This window comes from Drosophila hydei, unplaced genomic scaffold (genome assembly GCF_003285905.1).
Source record: "Drosophila hydei strain 15085-1641.00,03,60 unplaced genomic scaffold, DhydRS2 tig00000149-arrow-pilon, whole genome shotgun sequence".
Classification (NCBI taxonomy): domain Eukaryota; kingdom Metazoa; phylum Arthropoda; class Insecta; order Diptera; family Drosophilidae; genus Drosophila; species Drosophila hydei.
In genome coordinates this window covers 6,354,777-6,373,721 of record NW_022045678.1, presented here as the reverse complement: position 1 = coordinate 6,373,721, position 18,945 = coordinate 6,354,777, and the positions used below count along the sequence as shown (strand labels likewise).

The 18,945-nt window shown below is 35.6% G+C and overlaps 4 protein-coding genes across 5 annotated transcripts; 1 reads left to right on the top strand and 3 right to left on the bottom strand.

Annotated features, from left to right (window-relative positions):
• Positions 1-143: 143 nt before the first annotated feature.
• On the bottom strand, positions 144-8,444 carry LOC111594709 (ATP-binding cassette sub-family A member 2). Of its 2 annotated transcripts, XM_030223289.1 has the most exons (15): positions 8,199-8,444; positions 7,811-7,931; positions 7,547-7,747; positions 7,023-7,493; positions 6,809-6,961; positions 6,491-6,669; positions 6,216-6,432; positions 5,468-5,768; positions 3,920-4,232; positions 3,698-3,849; positions 3,442-3,622; positions 2,800-3,037; positions 2,108-2,734; positions 672-1,707; positions 145-604 (listed from the first exon to the last, which is right to left on the bottom strand). In XM_030223289.1, exons 1-15 carry the CDS (start codon positions 8,376-8,378, stop codon positions 181-183), a joined length of 4,794 nt encoding a protein of 1,597 aa, XP_030079149.1. In that variant the 5' UTR covers positions 8,379-8,444; the 3' UTR covers positions 145-180. The 2 variants fall into 2 exon arrangements, with proteins under 2 accessions (XP_023163900.2, XP_030079149.1); XM_023308132.2 differs by lacking the exons at positions 5,468-5,768; positions 6,216-6,432; positions 6,491-6,669; ... (3 more) ...; positions 7,811-7,931; positions 8,199-8,444 and adding an exon at positions 4,286-4,363 and having other exon boundaries at positions 144-604.
• Positions 8,445-12,072: 3,628 nt separating this feature from the next.
• LOC111601612 (ATP-binding cassette sub-family A member 5-like) lies at positions 12,073-14,392 on the bottom strand. Its single transcript, XM_030223234.1, has 7 exons — positions 14,323-14,392; positions 13,799-14,269; positions 13,585-13,737; positions 13,267-13,445; positions 12,992-13,208; positions 12,272-12,544; positions 12,073-12,089 (listed from the first exon to the last, which is right to left on the bottom strand). The coding sequence occupies exons 1-7, from the start codon at positions 14,336-14,338 to the stop codon at positions 12,073-12,075; spliced, it is 1,326 nt and encodes a 441-aa protein (XP_030079094.1). The 5' UTR covers positions 14,339-14,392.
• Positions 14,393-16,179: 1,787 nt separating this feature from the next.
• Positions 16,180-17,174, top strand: LOC111594645 (protein FRA10AC1). The gene is made up of 2 exons (XM_023308039.2): positions 16,180-16,709; positions 16,793-17,174. Exons 1-2 carry the CDS (start codon positions 16,266-16,268, stop codon positions 17,102-17,104), a joined length of 756 nt encoding a protein of 251 aa, XP_023163807.1. The 5' UTR covers positions 16,180-16,265; the 3' UTR covers positions 17,105-17,174.
• Positions 17,175-17,265: 91 nt separating this feature from the next.
• Positions 17,266-18,782, bottom strand: LOC111594644 (mitogen-activated protein kinase p38b). Its single transcript, XM_023308038.2, has one exon. The coding sequence runs from the start codon at positions 18,675-18,677 to the stop codon at positions 17,592-17,594; it is 1,086 nt and encodes a 361-aa protein (XP_023163806.1). The 5' UTR covers positions 18,678-18,782; the 3' UTR covers positions 17,266-17,591.
• Between the last annotated feature and the right edge of the window lie 163 nt (positions 18,783-18,945).

The window sequence follows — 18,945 nt, the reverse complement described above, 5'->3', positions numbered from 1 at the left end:
TGATAACTGGGATAGATGTATGACCCACCCATAATTTTAATATAAAAAAATTATAAGTACAGTCTTTGTAAAACTGATAAGTTTTTATACGAAGTATGTATTTTAGTATTTTAAGTAGATTTTTTTAATATAAATAATATATTTATGTTGATATTTTTTTTAGATAATCAAATTTAAGGCTTAAATATAGTTATGAGAGACCGAACTTGAATGTGTTAATGATTTTGACTGTCTCTCGAATTTTAAAAATATATCCTCTAGGGTACATTCATTTACTGAATAATACTCCACTAGATTTTGGTGCTTTTCTCCCAAATATTCCTCTGTTATTTTAAATACTTTTGACCAAAGGATCTGCTCGTCTGTGCAAATAAAATATGTTAATGTGCCTGCATGACTCTCACGCAGATCCATTTGCTTGAAGTGTTCTTTAAGTGTGTCCGTAATTTTCGTGATATTTGTCTCAGAGTCCATGTCGATTCGCATTTTCAGTTTAATTGTAAAGCCGCTTAAGCGCTTCAGAGCGCAAATGTTATTTAGGCATTTGAATTTGCCATTTGCCATGATGGCCAGTCGATTGCACAGCTCCTCGCACTCATCCATGCTGCATATGGATAACAGAAGAGAAAACCTGTTATTAGCGAAGAGAATTTTGCTGAAGTGGAACCCACCTGTGTGATGTAAGCACCACTGTTCGATTTTCGGCCTGGAAGTCTTTAATGCACTCCCATAACAATCGCCGTGATATGGGATCCACACCCGTTGTCGGTTCATCCAGCAGCAACAGCGGTGGCTCCCCAATCATGGCCATGGCAGCCAGAAGTTTCCGTTTCGTGCCACCCGAATAGCATTTCACGGCCACATCACGATATTTAGTCAAATTCATTTTATTCAACCAGTATTCAACATTGTTTTTCACTGTAGTTCCACTGTCCTCGGACCTGAGAGGGAGACCACGTAGCAGTGCCATCAATCGAAGGCATTGCTCGGCAGTCATAAATTGATTGAGTGCATCGTATTGTGGACAGTAGCCAAATTGCTGTCGAAAGAGCACCTCGTTCTGGCGTACATCAATACCCTTAATCTGTATATGCCCACTATCCAAAACCTTGTTGGCTGTGATCATTTCGAAAGTAGTTGTCTTGCCGGCTCCATTAACACCCAATAGTCCGAAGCATTCACCGGGCTTAGCAGCGAAGCTTATACCACAGACAGCATGTTTGCCTGCATAGCTCTTGCGCAGATCGCTAACGATCAATGGATAATTGTGGGATTTGTCATTGCCGTTTCTTTCATTGTCTGCAAGTAACTGCTTTACTTGCTGCTCTTCACTGTTGCAATCGTTCATGCAACCCATTTCCAGCTGAGAACTTGTATCATTTACAACTGAAGTAGGGCTACTCTTCGCCGGTAACTTGCAACTTTTACCACGGAAAAAATCGATAAGTTGACGGCGATAGTATTTGTTTTCTATCACAATTGTGAAGAAACCCATTACCACGAAGAACACAGTAAGTGCATACGCAAAAAATATGCCAGTGGATTCCGGAGAAATTAATGATTTCTTTCGTTGCGCCAAAAGGTTTTCGTTGATTATGCGTAGCTGATGATTCAAATTGAAATCGGGCAAAAAGCGCAGGAAAGCAATTTTTGTTTCATGGAATTTCATTGCCTGAACGCTGGTAGAGGTGATTAAAGGTGCAATCTCTAAAAGAATATGAAAATAGAGTAAATAGTCAAATAGAGTAGTAGTTAAAAATGTTGCAACAAAACTCGTTATATTTCAAAATCCAATAAAATTGAAAGATAAAATCCCTCAATGTTTATTCGATCTTTCAAGAAGGAAGCCCGTGGTCAACTTCAGAATAAAACGATCCTTTAGTTAAAATATTGTAAAGTTGTAAGATTTAGTATTTTGATGTCCACCTCTATATATATATATAGGTAGGGAATGCTTAGTCTAGTTATACTAATAATTAAGTTTACATATATATATATATATACATATATATATATATATATATATATATATATATATATATATATATATATATATATATATATTTATTTATATTTCTAGTTATTTATATTTATATTAACCACTTACCTGAAACAATAAGCATAAACAGAATATATGTTGAAATTGTTGATATGGATTCAAAGTTATTACCCAGAACGTACAAAATGGGTAAATAGCTGCAGCCGTAAAAGAATACACTCCATGCAATTAGTTTTTGATCTTCGATTTTGTACAGCTCATCTGGCATTATCAGGCGCTGAATCAGTAACAACGTCAGACAGACGATGCCATGCAATAGCATATCAAATATAAACGTGGCCCACCAGTATGTGAAGCGTGACATAGGTTGCAGTTGATAAAAGCCGTTAACATGCTCCCTAAAAGGCAATACTATGTAGTAGAACATGTAGAAAACATTGGCGACTGCAACGATGACTACAAAGTATTCGAGCCGAGAAGAGCTGACATCGTTAATGAAACGCCTAATGGGTAGATATTTAGCACTGATAAAGGCTTTCTCCTGTCCGTCTAGTTGCTGTAGAATGCAGGTATCCAACATATTTAGCAGAATGATGCTGCTGTGATAACGATTGCTTTCCCAATACATTTCTATTTTCGATTTCTCACCGGATCTTTGAGCTCCATAAATACTAATCACACCAATGGTATCCTCAAGAAAGTCAGCCAAATTATCACGCTGCATCTGTTTCAACTCTGTAGAAAGATTGAACCGAATTAAAAAAAACTTATAACGTACATAATATTTTACGACATATTACCCTGCATAATGGTAAAGTTCCTTCGTACCATTAACGTCTTAGCATTGATTCCATTCTGTTGAATATATTGACGCAATTGTTGCTCGAATTGTCCATCATAGCCCGATGGATTGTAGATATAGATAGTGCCTGTGCGTAGCTGGCTTAGTTTCAGTGGCAAAGTTTCGTCATTTTTCACCACGGACATATAATGCATCAGCATAATAGAAAACACGATACTAACAATAGGTAAGCTTAACTGCAGAAGAAATAATTGAAAATTGATTTCAAAATAATGTCCTTAAAATCGTTGAATAAACAAATAATCATAAATAGGCCTAAAACGAATTTCACCATTGAAATTGAAAAACTAATTATTGTTAATATACTATGTGTAGACGATAAACATTTCAAAAATAATTGCTAATCAAAAATTACTGAGTTAAGAGGGAACTGCAATTTACTTTATAATTATTTATGTAATAGAAAAACTCAGTTTCCTATCTCGAACTGTGGAAGTTAACACTACTTTCGCTTTGCTACCTGCGTTTATGTACATATATGCAAAATAATAATATATTATATTGAGTTGGTGTGACTATCGTTTTCAACATTCAATTCCACTTTACGAAAATAGTTTTTAATTTGAATTTTTCAAATTACCATAATTGCGGTATATTTCCATTCTTTAGTTAAAAATGTAAATTTTTTGTAGAAAATAGCAGAGCACAGTTGTAAGAAATTTGGCTGAATATTTCCTAGTCGTTTGTATGAGTGAATCAAGGGATGTTGACTATTACGGGTACCATCGGGATTATCAACTTGATCAGCTTCTCCAGCACAACTAAGCACAAGATAATTAATGAAAGTATTAAATGAAAGTATTAAATGAATAAATGAACGAACAGTATAAACTTACTTTAAAAACACACGTTCTAATGAGGTATCAGCAATAGAAATCGTTATAATACCCAGACGATCTTTAGCTCCCTCCAAACTGTGTAACATGTCATGATACTTCAAGTTAAAATCATACGGCAGGTTTATATAAACCGTAGGCTTCACGATATTCTATATGTAAATAACGAAAATTATACATATTTATATATATACAAAAATATAATAACATGCAGATGCTAACCTCCAGGGAAGCAGTTGATATAAATTTGCGTATTTCAGATAAGGTAGCTTCCTTAAGAAAATTTGACTCGTGGGCTTCCAGCTTAAGTCGATAGCCACTGCCCGATGTACGCTTTAGTTCCAACGGTGATCCGGTCTTTTGCAACTTGCCGTTTGCCAGTATACAAATTGTATCGCCGAGCACTTCGGCCTCTTCCATATAATGTGTTGTCACCAGAATGGCCTTCTCTTTGCGAAGCTTTAGCAAAATGTCCCAAAGTTCGCGGCGTGATTCGATATCTAGACCTGAGGATGGTTCGTCCAATATTACAATTCTGTAAGTGAAATAGTTATAGTAAGAATTAATAAAAGCCAACGGCACACTAACCATGTAATGATTCTACCGTAACGGACTTATGACTTATATTAAGAACCAGAATTTTACCGTGTTACAATTTAATAGGGTCTGAATATAGTAGTAAAAGCAAAAAAGTAAAAAGTGTAAGTATGCTGTAAAAGTAAATTTTGTTCTATTATTATCAGTAAGCCTCTATACAATAAATAATTACAAAAAAAGAGAAATTAATAACATTTTGGCTACAAAGTTAAATATTAAGAACTATTAAAGATTAAATATATATAGTACAGAGTCCTGATATTTACAACCACGGTACGCGTTTGAGCCACATATGTGACACAAAGTACAGCGGGTGAATACGATGCGTCCACCAACGCCCCTAAAAGAAACTCTTTTAGGTACCAAGTTCGAATTCATGCTGTCGGGCATGGCTTCCCTCTTGGGTAGAGGCGAGGCCTATCTTAACCTCTGCTGACTGCGGGAACAGCTTCCGGCTGTGGTCCAACTTTATGTTTAACCACATTTTATAAACCACAGCCACCACAATACTGCCACTAAAGGGGGCCAACCTCAATTGGGCTGGCCTTGGCCACCAGCCCATCCCGTGGTTCAAGTTAACAGCTTTGATCGGCAGATCGCAGTCAGAGACTGCTTCCCATTTTGGTTTCCGACAACCAGGAACTGGGTAAACACCGGCGACTGACTCCCGAAAGAGTGAGTCTACCAAATTAAAGGATTTGTCTCCCAATCTAAGGACTTTGGTCAGCCTTCCGACTTTCTCCGGAGAGAAGAGAGTCTACCAAATTGAAGCTTTGGTTTGCCCTTCGACTAGTCCGTAAGGATTCGTCTACCAAACTTAAGGACTTTGGTAAGACCTTCGATGTATCCAGAAGGACACGTCTCCCAGAGCTTTAACTCTGGTACGCCCTTCGACTCATCGCGAGGATTTTGTCTACCAAATTAAGGCTCTGGTAGGCCTTTCGACTAGTCCATTAGGATTAGTCTCCCAAAATTGAGGACTTTGATATGACCCTCGACTTTCTCCGTTACGAAGAAAATCTACCAAATTGAGGCTTTGGTCTGCCCTTCGACTCGTCCGAGTGGATTTTGTCTTCCAAATTTATGGACTTTGGTTGGAGCTGCGATTCACTCCGGGGAGATCGTCTGCAAATTTGAGCACATTAGTTTGAAATGTATATAACAGTTTCTTACTTAGTGTTTCCAGCTATCGCAATTCCTAACGATAAACGTCGCTTCATGCCGCCTGATAACATGCCACCATATTTATGTGCTTTATCTGTGAGGTTCAACTTTTGCAGCTTCGATTCGGCCCATTTGCGTGCATCGAATCGTGTCGCTCCCCGCAGTTCGGCAAAGAATTCCAAATGTTGCTGGCAGGTCATGTAGCTCATAAAAACGCTATGCTGTGGACAGAAGCCGATCAGATGGCGATACGACGCAACATCACCTTCGCTGCAAACAACAATTTTACCCGCATCCTTTGGAACGATACCTACAAAAATAAGTTGAAGGCAAGTGATGTAATCAAAAGTTAGTAATAACCTATTACTATTTCATTTGTTGAATTGGCATCTCATCTGACATCTAATGCCATCGATAAGACAATTGTCAATTGAAGACCTCAACTACACTCAGGATGGTTTTCCTTTTAATATAATTTATATTATATCTAATAGACAGAGGTTGATGGATATAGTGGAAATAGATATAATTGAAAATTTCTACAGATATCGATTGATATGTGATAAAAATATATAATTAGTAGGTAAGCCTACCTAACAACATGTGATAAGTTTTACAAAAGTCATTTCAATTAATCATAGAAAATCATTTCAAAACATGCATTTTATATAAATCTCAGCTCAAGCAATTTGTTTTTGAAAACATTCCTATATTCCACAACTCCTCAGAGTTCGACTTGGAATTATTTCAAACATACCCAAAATCATATTCATCATAGTAGTCTTTCCGGCACCGTTATATCCGAGTAGAACAGTGATCTCCTTGTTGTTGATCGTCATATTTAAATAGTCTGCAATGTTATTTTCGCGTTTACTTGTCTTGAATTTTTTGCAGAGATCACTGATGATGATGGCATGTGCGCCACGCGGTTGTGTCGTATATTCATTTCGCTGACGCTTCTTATATGTGTCGGGCTGACAACAGAAACAGAAAAATTGGTAAACACAATTAGAAATAATATAACCAACTTACATTTAGGAAGAAGAGAAAGGGACGCTTCAGACCGCCTGGTCCGGGAAATACGCGCACCAAATAGTTGTAGAGCAATACGTAAAAAATGGTCTGACATATGAGTGTTAAATAAATCGTAAAGATGCTGCTGAAGTCATCTTTAATAACTCGATTCAAATCGGAGAATTTAAAATCGCGATCTGTAACATATTTAATAGGTCAATCAAATACAATTGTACATTGCAATTAACAATTTAAAGATTAAGAATATCTGATTAATAAATTTAATTTAAAGCAACTTGTTTTTTAAATATTAATAATAAAATCTTTTGGACTTACGCTTATTGCAGAAGGTTTGGAATACATCGAGTCCTTCCAGAAAAGCGTTTGTCGAAAGTAACACAAATGCCAAATTTGATATCCAGCTTCGTACAATACTAAACACGTAGGGTATTATAAGTAAGATGAATCCGCCGATTTTCGCATAAAAAACTGTTAAAAAAACAGCAAAAATATCTGTACATGTGTATAAAAGAGAAATTTGCCAGCTTACCCGAAAAAAAACAGACGGATATTAAATAGGAATACGACATAGATGCAATAATATATAATAAATATAGGGTAAATATACATATAAAATTAATCGAGCCCAGGGCGCCATATTTTGATGCGATAATCAAATTGATAACCAGGTAGCATCCATACAATAGAATACGTATAATGAAAAAGCTAAGGCCGTCCAAAAAGCTCATGGGCGTAACTAGATTTAGAAACTCCTTAATGCCACTTTGCTTCTCTTCGACAAAGGGAACCAGAAATGTTAATAACAGTAGCATTTTGAATAATATGCTGAATAACGTGCCGAAATTGACCAAACGATAGCTGTCAGATGCGCCTAGCTCCAGATTAGGTATAACATTGACCAGCAGATCATATCTTGGATCAATTTCCTGGTAGCGCATATACTGGAGATCAATCACATGCTGTAGCGTGAAGAAGCCCTCACGTATATATTCATCATCATCTATAAGAGGGTCGTAAGTAATTATTATAAACAGCATATAGCTAGAGACGTACTTTTTTGGTGATTCATTTCTTCATCATTCACAAAACGTTTCTTTGGGGAACTGCGTAATCGATTCGATGACAGACTATATTTTATGCCCGAGCCAGATCCTAGGTCTGGTAATGACTGATAATTGATGGCAAAGCAGCTTCCTCTGCACTGCTGTTCCATATCAAACTGCATTTCCGCACTATCGTTGTACTCATGCATGCCTACAAATTGTTACTTCTGTTTATTTTTATTTTTTCAAGTATACAAATGTTTAAAGATCGTACGTTCAAATTGAATTCCTAGTTCATTTCGCACAAGATCCATTAAGCGTCTCGTATTATCAGTATTGGGTGTATAATATATCCAATCGTATTCATTCCCAGGAAAATAGCCTAGAAGGGCCTCCTAGAATACAAAAATAAATAAAACCTTTATTCAAACAAATATTTTAATATGATATAAGCAATCCAATGATAACGACCACCTTTGTATTGATAAGGTGCAATTTAATTGATTAATTAATAGCACAAGAAATTTTTTCATTATTTATATAGATACATATAAATATGACGGAAGTATAATTCTCAAACAGTTCTACCCATTATTAGTATTATTCGAAGTGAATGCAAGTATTATTGGAAGTGAACATTCGAACGTAAAACGTATACTTACATGGTCCTTATTTTCATATTCGTCGACTTGAGATATGATGGATCTATTTGACCAATGCAAATACTTCCATTGTACTGCCGTCCATAAAATAAAGGTACCGATTAAAAATGTCCGGCAATACCACAAATAGAGCAAATTTTTCCGCAAAAACACAATAAACAATGAACGCCTACGTGCCATGGTTTAAAAAATATATTCCTGATTATAAACTTTACATTATCATTTTATTTATGATTCTAGGCGTAAAATTTGATAAGACCTCAATAGCAACCCTGACAATTTTCGATATGTAATCGTACGGGGCCAGTTATCATCGATAGTTGGAACCCGCAGGGCTGCACTCAAGTTCCGAGCTCGCCGCCTTCGATATATATAATATATATAAAAAAAATTACTGTAAGTGGTAAAATGTAATAGTGGTAGGTATAGTAGAAATATCAGCAATATATGCTTATAACTTATATTAAGAACCAGAACTTTACTGTGTTACAATTTAATAGGGTCTGAATATAGTAGTAAAAGCAAAAAGGTAAAAAGTGTAAGTATGCTGAAAAATTAAATTTTGTTCTGTTATTATCAGTAAACCTCTACACAATAAATAATTACAAAAAAAGAGAAATTAATAACATTTTGGCTACAAAGTTAAATATTAAGAACTATTAAAGTTTAAATATATATATAGTACAGCACATTAGTCGCTTCATGCCGCCTGATAACATGACACCATATTTATGTGCTTTATCTGTGAGATTCAACTTTTGCAGCTTCGATTCGGCCCATTTGCGTGCATCGAATCGTGTCGCTCCCCGCAGTTCGGCAAAGAATTCCAAATGTTGCTGGCAGGTCATGTAGCTCATAAAAACGCTATGCTGTGGACAGAAGCCGATCAGATGGCGATACGACGCAACATCACCTTCGCTGCAAACAACAATTTTACCCGCATCCTTTGGAACGATACCTACAAAAATAAGTTGAAGGCAAGTGATGTAATCAAAAGTTAGTAATAACCTATTACTATTTCATTTGTTGAATTGGCATCTCATCTGACATCTAATGCCATCGATAAGACAATTGTCAATTGAAGACCTCAACTACACTCAGGATGGTTTTCCTTTTAATATAATTTATATTATATCTAATAGACAGAGGTTGATGGATATAGTGGAAATAGATATAATTGAAAATTTCTACAGATATCGATTGATATGTGATAAAAATATATAATTAGTAGGTAAGCCTACCTAACAACATGTGATAAGTTTTACAAAAGTCATTTCAATTAATCATAGAAAATCATTTCAAAACATGCATTTTATATAAATCTCAGCTCAAGCAATTTGTTTTTGAAAACATTCCTATATTCCACAACTCCTCAGAGTTCGACTTGGAATTATTTCAAACATACCCAAAATCATATTCATCATAGTAGTCTTTCCGGCACCGTTATATCCGAGTAGAACAGTGATCTCCTTGTTGTTGATCGTCATATTTAAATAGTCTGCAATGTTATTTTCGCGTTTACTTGTCTTGAATTTTTTGCAGAGATCACTGATGATGATGGCATGTGCGCCACGCGGTTGTGTCGTATATTCATTTCGCTGACGCTTCTTATATGTGTCGGGCTGACAACAGAAACAGAAAAATTGGTAAACACAATTAGAAATAATATAACCAACTTACATTTAGGAAGAAGAGAAAGGGACGCTTCAGACCGCCTGGTCCGGGAAATACGCGCACCAAATAGTTGTAGAGCAATACGTAAAAAATGGTCTGACATATGAGTGTTAAATAAATCGTAAAGATGCTGCTGAAGTCATCTTTAATAACTCGATTCAAATCGGAGAATTTAAAATCGCGATCTGTAACATATTTAATAGGTCAATCAAATACAATTGTACATTGCAATTAACAATTTAAAGATTAAGAATATCTGATTAATAAATTTAATTTAAAGCAACTTGTTTTTTAAATATTAATAATAAAATCTTTTGGACTTACGCTTATTGCAGAAGGTTTGGAATACATCGAGTCCTTCCAGAAAAGCGTTTGTCGAAAGTAACACAAATGCCAAATTTGATATCCAGCTTCGTACAATACTAAACACGTAGGGTATTATAAGTAAGATGAATCCGCCGATTTTCGCATAAAAAACTGTTAAAAAAACAGCAAAAATATCTGTACATGTGTATAAAAGAGAAATTTGCCAGCTTACCCGAAAAAAAACAGACGGATATTAAATAGGAATACGACATAGATGCAATAATATATAATAAATATAGGGTAAATATACATATAAAATTAATCGAGCCCAGGGCGCCATATTTTGATGCGATAATCAAATTGATAACCAGGTAGCATCCATACAATAGAATACGTATAATGAAAAAGCTAAGGCCGTCCAAAAAGCTCATGGGCGTAACTAGATTTAGAAACTCCTTAATGCCACTTTGCTTCTCTTCGACAAAGGGAACCAGAAATGTTAATAACAGTAGCATTTTGAATAATATGCTGAATAACGTGCCGAAATTGACCAAACGATAGCTGTCAGATGCGCCTAGCTCCAGATTAGGTATAACATTGACCAGCAGATCATATCTTGGATCAATTTCCTGGTAGCGCATATACTGGAGATCAATCACATGCTGTAGCGTGAAGAAGCCCTCACGTATATATTCATCATCATCTATAAGAGGGTCGTAAGTAATTATTATAAACAGCATATAGCTAGAGACGTACTTTTTTGGTGATTCATTTCTTCATCATTCACAAAACGTTTCTTTGGGGAACTGCGTAATCGATTCGATGACAGACTATATTTTATGCCCGAGCCAGATCCTAGGTCTGGTAATGACTGATAATTGATGGCAAAGCAGCTTCCTCTGCACTGCTGTTCCATATCAAACTGCATTTCCGCACTATCGTTGTACTCATGCATGCCTACAAATTGTTACTTCTGTTTATTTTTATTTTTTCAAGTATACAAATGTTTAAAGATCGTACGTTCAAATTGAATTCCTAGTTCATTTCGCACAAGATCCATTAAGCGTCTCGTATTATCAGTATTGGGTGTATAATATATCCAATCGTATTCATTCCCAGGAAAATAGCCTAGAAGGGCCTCCTAGAATACAAAAATAAATAAAACCTTTATTCAAACAAATATTTTAATATGATATAAGCAATCCAATGATAACGACCACCTTTGTATTGATAAGGTGCAATTTAATTGATTAATTAATAGCACAAGAAATTTTTTCATTATTTATATAGATACATATAAATATGACGGAAGTATAATTCTCAAACAGTTCTACCCATTATTAGTATTATTCGAAGTGAATGCAAGTATTATTGGAAGTGAACATTCGAACGTAAAACGTATACTTACATGGTCCTTATTTTCATATTCGTCGACTTGAGATATGATGGATCTATTTGACCAATGCAAATACTTCCATTGTACTGCCGTCCATAAAATAAAGGTACCGATTAAAAATGTCCGGCAATACCACAAATAGAGCAAATTTTTCCGCAAAAACACAATAAACAATGAACGCCTACGTGCCATGGTTTAAAAAATATATTCCTGATTATAAACTTTACATTATCATTTTATTTATGATTCTAGGCGTAAAATTTGATAAGACCTCAATAGCAACCCTGACAATTTTCGATATGTAATCGTACGGGGCCAGTTATCATCGATAGTTGGAACCCGCAGGGCTGCACTCAAGTTCCGAGCTCGCCGCCTTCGATATATATAATATATATAAAAAAAATTACTGTAAGTGGTAAAATGTAATAGTGGTAGGTATAGTAGAAATATCAGCAATATATGCTTATAACTTATATTAAGAACCAGAACTTTACTGTGTTACAATTTAATAGGGTCTGAATATAGTAGTAAAAGCAAAAAGGTAAAAAGTGTAAGTATGCTGAAAAATTAAATTTTGTTCTGTTATTATCAGTAAACCTCTACACAATAAATAATTACAAAAAAAGAGAAATTAATAACATTTTGGCTACAAAGTTAAATATTAAGAACTATTAAAGTTTAAATATATATATAGTACAGCACATTAGTCGCTTCATGCCGCCTGATAACATGACACCATATTTATGTGCTTTATCTGTGAGATTCAACTTTTGCAGCTTCGATTCGGCCCATTTGCGTGCATCGAATCGTGTCGCTCCCCGCAGTTCGGCAAAGAATTCCAAATGTTGCTGGCAGGTCATGTAGCTCATAAAAACGCTATGCTGTGGACAGAAGCCGATCAGATGGCGATACGACGCAACATCACCTTCGCTGCAAACAACAATTTTACCCGCATCCTTTGGAACGATACCTACAAAAATAAGTTGAAGGCAAGTGATGTAATCAAAAGTTAGTAATAACCTATTACTATTTCATTTGTTGAATTGGCATCTCATCTGACATCTAATGCCATCGATAAGACAATTGTCAATTGAAGACCTCAACTACACTCAGGATGGTTTTCCTTTTAATATAATTTATATTATATCTAATAGACAGAGGTTGATGGATATAGTGGAAATAGATATAATTGAAAATTTCTACAGATATCGATTGATATGTGATAAAAATATATAATTAGTAGGTAAGCCTACCTAACAACATGTGATAAGTTTTACAAAAGTCATTTCAATTAATCATAGAAAATCATTTCAAAACATGCATTTTATATAAATCTCAGCTCAAGCAATTTGTTTTTGAAAACATTCCTATATTCCACAACTCCTCAGAGTTCGACTTGGAATTATTTCAAACATACCCAAAATCATATTCATCATAGTAGTCTTTCCGGCACCGTTATGTCCGAGTAGAACAGTGATCTCCTTGTTGTTGATCGTCATATTTAAATAGTCTGCAATGTTATTTTCGCGTTTACTTGTCTTGAATTTTTTGCAGAGATCACTGATGATGATGGCATGTGCGCCACGCGGTTGTGTCGTATATTCATTTCGCTGACGCTTCTTATATGTGTCGGGCTGACAACAGAAACAGAAAAATTGGTAAACACAATTAGAAATAATATAACCAACTTACATTTAGGAAGAAGAGAAAGGGACGCTTCAGACCGCCTGGTCCGGGAAATACGCGCACCAAATAGTTGTAGAGCAATACGTAAAAAATGGTCTGACATATGAGTGTTAAATAAATCGTAAAGATGCTGCTGAAGTCATCTTTAATAACTCGATTCAAATCGGAGAATTTAAAATCGCGATCTGTAACATATTTAATAGGTCAATCAAATACAATTGTACATTGCAATTAACAATTTAAAGATTAAGAATATCTGATTAATAAATTTAATTTAAAGCAACTTGTTTTTTAAATATTAATAATAAAATCTTTTGGACTTACGCTTATTGCAGAAGGTTTGGAATACATCGAGTCCTTCCAGAAAAGCGTTTGTCGAAAGTAACACAAATGCCAAATTTGATATCCAGCTTCGTACAATACTAAACACGTAGGGTATTATAAGTAAGATGAATCCGCCGATTTTCGCATAAAAAACTGTTAAAAAAACAGCAAAAATATCTGTACATGTGTATAAAAGAGAAATTTGCCAGCTTACCCGAAAAAAAACAGACGGATATTAAATAGGAATACGACATAGATGCAATAATATATAATAAATATAGGGTAAATATACATATAAAATTAATCGAGCCCAGGGCGCCATATTTTGATGCGATAATCAAATTGATAACCAGGTAGCATCCATACAATAGAATACGTATAATGAAAAAGCTAAGGCCGTCCAAAAAGCTCATGGGCGTAACTAGATTTAGAAACTCCTTAATGCCACTTTGCTTCTCTTCGACAAAGGGAACCAGAAATGTTAATAACAGTAGCATTTTGAATAATATGCTGAATAACGTGCCGAAATTGACCAAACGATAGCTGTCAGATGCGCCTAGCTCCAGATTAGGTATAACATTGACCAGCAGATCATATCTTGGATCAATTTCCTGGTAGCGCATATACTGGAGATCAATCACATGCTGTAGCGTGAAGAAGCCCTCACGTATATATTCATCATCATCTATAAGAGGGTCGTAAGTAATTATTATAAACAGCATATAGCTAGAGACGTACTTTTTTGGTGATTCATTTCTTCATCATTCACAAAACGTTTCTTTCGTTGTACTCATGCATTCCTACAAATTGTTACTTCTGTTTATTTATTTTTTCATCTTATCATAAGTTCCATTTATTAATCTATACAACAGTCATAAATATACATATACTTGATAACAGAGATTGTCAAGCTTATAAATGACGGTACTATAATTCTCAAACAGTTCTCTCTACGAGTATTTGTAGATCAGTGAAGAAACTTCTAGTATGCACGCTTTAAAAGTATGCATTCATAAATATGTATGTACATACATATGCATATACATCCCTTGTGAATACATATAACTGTGGTGGTGTTCAGTTGTGTAATAATCTTTATTCGTCTGAGCAAGAGTTCTTATACCCTAGCTCATGCGTATTTCATCTCTTAGCCTAAGTACATTATGTAATGAGTGGAGCTCCAAGCGGGAGACATACTATGCTCTCCCGTTGTGTAGCTTCATATATATAGCTTGTATATACTTATATGCATATGGCATAAACATTAGGCAAGTGGCATAGACCTTAGACAAAGTGCGTACGCGGCATCTCCCACGCTGCTGGTCAGACCACACTTTAATGGCTGATCATATTCCCATTGTTTATCTTAGCGCTCGCTCTATGTTTATGAGTAGGGACGAGTGTCACTATATGCGTATTTAGTATACACTATCATATGTTAGGCATATGACGCATTTATATGTAGAATACTCTACATTGCTTCGGGTATTATGATTACGTTATTAATATACTACAGTATGTTCATGCCTGAACATCCCTGTTTATGCAGATTATATACAGTTTGTCAAGAAAACTTTACACACTACAACTTTATATTTTTAAATAAAACCCATTTAGTCAAATTACCCAAAATTTTTTGAACATTGAGTTAACATCATTAAAACATATATAACAACGACTAGGAGATACTCTGAACCCTACGAATAGGTGATATTCTAATCATTTTATAGATTCTTATATCCCGAGCCAATTGAAAATGTGAAATCAGGGTATTATGGTATTGTTTAAATGTATGTAGCATGCAGAAGGAGGCGTGGCTGGCCCAGAACGACAAGCTCGGTCGATTAAGCCGTGTCCGCCTGTCCGTAAGTAAGAACATATTGACAAAATATAGCTCGGTTTTTTATTTGTTCGTTTATACAATGCATATGTAAAGTTTATTTCAAATAATCTATAACTTTTTCCGTTTTATCGTTTTTGATTAAAAATATTATAGAAATTCAGTTATTGAATTATGTCTCGAACGGCTTAAGAGCTAGAGTCTCCAAAACTTTATTAGCTTTAAGTTTACTTTATACACTTTGGTTTTAGTTTAATATTGAATACCACATAAAAATTATTCATTTCTATATGTGTGTTCAGCGAAATTTCACAACCAAATTGAAAGAAATGCAAAAATAATAGTTTTTTTTTACATATTTTTATTTTTGTATTCTGTTAGTTTTTCTTTAATAATTAAAATTAAAAATTATTATTAGATATTTTAAATTAAATTAAATATTTTCGTTAAATTGAGTAAACCCGCTATTATTTTTCATCTATAATTAAAATTATGTAATTTACCAGTGCGTACTTTTTCTTTGCAATTTCAAAATTTTCGACTTCAGTTATGGCTAACTTATTTGATCACTGCAAATTCAAATACAAAAACATAAAGAATGGCTACATGAGATCGTTATTAATGTTATAGTTTTACCGTTAGAATTTGTAAACATGTTAGCAGCTTTCTATTTCTGATTCAAATTGTACGCTTAGCGTCAGGAGGGTTGTCATTAAAAAAGTATCGATATATACATTTATATGTATGACTATTTTCGATGTTTTATTTTCGATAGTTGGAATCAGCAGTAGCGTATTTTTCACCAGCGGGCAACATTGATTAGTTTATTTTTTTTGGGAAAATGAGTGGCAACACAATATTTCCTATCAATTTGGATAGATACACGGACAAAGAACGTCACAATTATATACTTAATCATTACGTTCTGCCCACTACTATTGAAGGTAAATCACACAAACATAAGCGGGACATTGATGTTATACGTGAAAATCATCGCTTCCTTTGGGACGAGGAGAATGAAGCCGACATTGGCGGACTGAGCTGGGAGCAACGTTTGGCCTTACGTTACTATCGAAAGCTATTCAAAGAGTATTGCATAGCTGATCTAACGCGCTACAAAGAGAATAAAATCGCTTTGCGCTGGCGCACTGAAGAAGAAGTCGTCACTGGCTTAGGTCAATTCCAATGTGGCAGTCGACACTGTGACCAACGCGAAGGTCTGCGCAGTTGGGAGGTGAATTTTAAGTATATCGAACAAGGTGCTCCTCAAAATGCACTTGTCAAGGTAGGAGAATTTGCTTTAAAATGGCTTAATTTAAAGCAAAAAGGTATTTCATGAGGTTAATTTATAATGATTAAATTTTGCAGTTGCGTCTTTGTCCTGTGCATACGGAACAGCTTAACTATCGAACTAAGAAAAAAGAACATAAACGCCAGCGTCGCAGAGCGAAAGAGGAACTAAAAACCAACCGCAAGCAAAAGAGACGCAAACTAGATCAGCTGAATGACTTTAAAGAGCTGCCGAAGGATGACGAACAGATAAAGGAAGAGCAACAAGCCACAAGCAATGTAAGTGCAGCTGTGGACGAGCAGATTTGGAGTAAGCAGCTCGATCTAAGCAAGGAAAAACCATCAAGAGAACATGAATTCGAGCGTTATCTAGAGGATCTACTATTATAATAGTTGGCAAAGCTTTTGTAAAGGATCTATAATGTGAAAAGTCGATAACAATTTTTTTGTTTAAAAAGTCCTTTTACATTTGGTTTTGTTGACTGAACTGTTGCAAATACAATAGCATTCTCTTTATTTATACAGAGCTGCTGTAGCTCCTTTATGGCTATATCGTCTATAGACTACACTTTGCAGACTTGTACATAAATATACATACATTTACATTTACAAAATACAGGCATATATATATACACAGTGAAAGAGGTCTTGTAGTTATTCAAGGTTGCTCAAAGGGGCTTTCACTGTACACACATATAGTATATATACATACATTTACATATATATTGTTAAGCACCAACACCAAAAAAGTTGAACTGGATATTAAGGCTGTGACGACAGTAGTTTTGGAAACAATTACGATCAAATTTTATGAATACAATTTGGGGACGACTTGTGATTAACTAAAAAACTAAATTTATAGCATATCGTTTGTTTGCTATTGAGCCTGCGACAAGAGGTCGGCAAATGCCTGCGGTGGCTTAAAACGTCGTACTTCGGTAAACACCATCTCCTTCCATTTCTCTACCGTATTTTCATCTTCCTCAAAACTTTGATCGTAGAGCGTTGATGTGGCCTCATCACTGGGATCATGCCATTTCTCCATATATGGATGTTCAAGTGCCTGTTCAGCTGTAATACGCTTTTCCGCATCCAGTTCCAACATCTTTTCCAGCAATTCAATGGCCAGTGGATTGGCACCTCGAAAAACGTCACGGAAATTGCGACGCGGCATCACGGGCAATGATCGTATATAGGTGCGTGCGCTTTCCGACGAGATCTTGTTCATAAACTCATCATTAGGTGTGCCGAGCACCTCCATGATTAGATTCAGCTGGTGTATGTGATCGGTGCCTGGAAACAGAGTACGTCCCGTTAACAGCTCAGCCATTATGCAGCCCACAGACCAAATGTCAACTGTCTGATTGTAGTGCATCCAGTTAAGCATAATTTCTGGCGCCCGATACCAACGCGTTGCCACATATCCCGTCATTTCACTCTCAGCGGGTCGAGCCAGTCCGAAATCTAAGATACGCAGCTCGCAATCCTCATTTACAGCCAAATTGGAGGGTTTCAAATCACGGTGAATGACCCCAGCGCTGTGAATATACTTTAATCCACGCAATATCTGATAGACAAGAAATTGCACATGCTCGTCTGATAGCTTCTGCGTGCGTATAATGTTATTTAGATCAGCGTCCATAAGATGTGTTACCATGTAGACCTGCTGAAATTGATCCAACGAATCGGCTGGCTGGCCGGGATGAAATACATCCAGCAGTCCAATAACATTTTCGTGATCCATGTGCTTTAGGAGACATAACTCACGGTATGTGCGCTTCGCATGCACTGCCGATTGAAAAGGACGGGCTAATTTCTTAATAGCCACCTTTGTCGAGGTACCTCGCACCAGGGCCTTGCACACTTGGCCGTAGGCACCCTGTCCAACAGCCTGGAGATTTTGGTACGTTTCAGGAATATCCCATTCGGTACGATTGATCTCAATTTTATAAAATTTCGGCATTTTAATGGACTTTATATGATTGTCGTAAAAATCGTCTTTTTATCTTGTTATCCAAAAAAAATTTCACGAATTAAAGAAGAAGCAGTATTCTGCTAGTGATGTAAAACAACGATGCAATGACTAGTCGATAGTGTTTTAGTCTTTAGCTATCGATATTAAACCACAAGCCCTTTATAATCAGCTGTTAGATTCAAGCTTTTTATTTTTAATTTGTCAAATTTGCGCCAAGCCTCATCAGCTGAGTGTGTTTCAAGCTTTTAGTTTCAAT

Bases quoted from the DNA above. Each gene is read 5' to 3' on its own strand.
- LOC111594709 (XM_030223289.1), bottom strand. From the start codon at position 8,378: ATGGCACGTAGGCGTTCATTGTTTATTGTGTTTTTGCGGAAAAATTTG. The intron at 3,038-3,441 runs GTAATTTGAAAA...TTTCTTCTGCAG, and splicing joins GGAAATATACCGCAATTATG to TTAAGCTTACCTATTGTTAG. The intron at 605-671 runs GTGGGTTCCACT...ATCCATATGCAG, and splicing joins GTGGTGCTTACATCACACAG to CATGGATGAGTGCGAGGAGC.
- LOC111601612 (XM_030223234.1), bottom strand. The intron at 13,738-13,798 runs GTAAGCTGGCAA...TTTTTTTAACAG, and splicing joins ATCCGTCTGTTTTTTTTCGG to TTTTTTATGCGAAAATCGGC. The intron at 12,545-12,991 runs GTATGTTTGAAA...TTATTTTTGTAG, and splicing joins TATGATGAATATGATTTTGG to GTATCGTTCCAAAGGATGCG.
- LOC111594645 (XM_023308039.2), top strand. From the start codon at position 16,266: ATGAGTGGCAACACAATATTTCCTATCAATTTGGATAGATACACGGAC. The intron at 16,710-16,792 runs GTAGGAGAATTT...TAAATTTTGCAG, and splicing joins CTCAAAATGCACTTGTCAAG to TTGCGTCTTTGTCCTGTGCA.
- LOC111594644 (XM_023308038.2), bottom strand. From the start codon at position 18,677: ATGCCGAAATTTTATAAAATTGAGATCAATCGTACCGAATGGGATATT.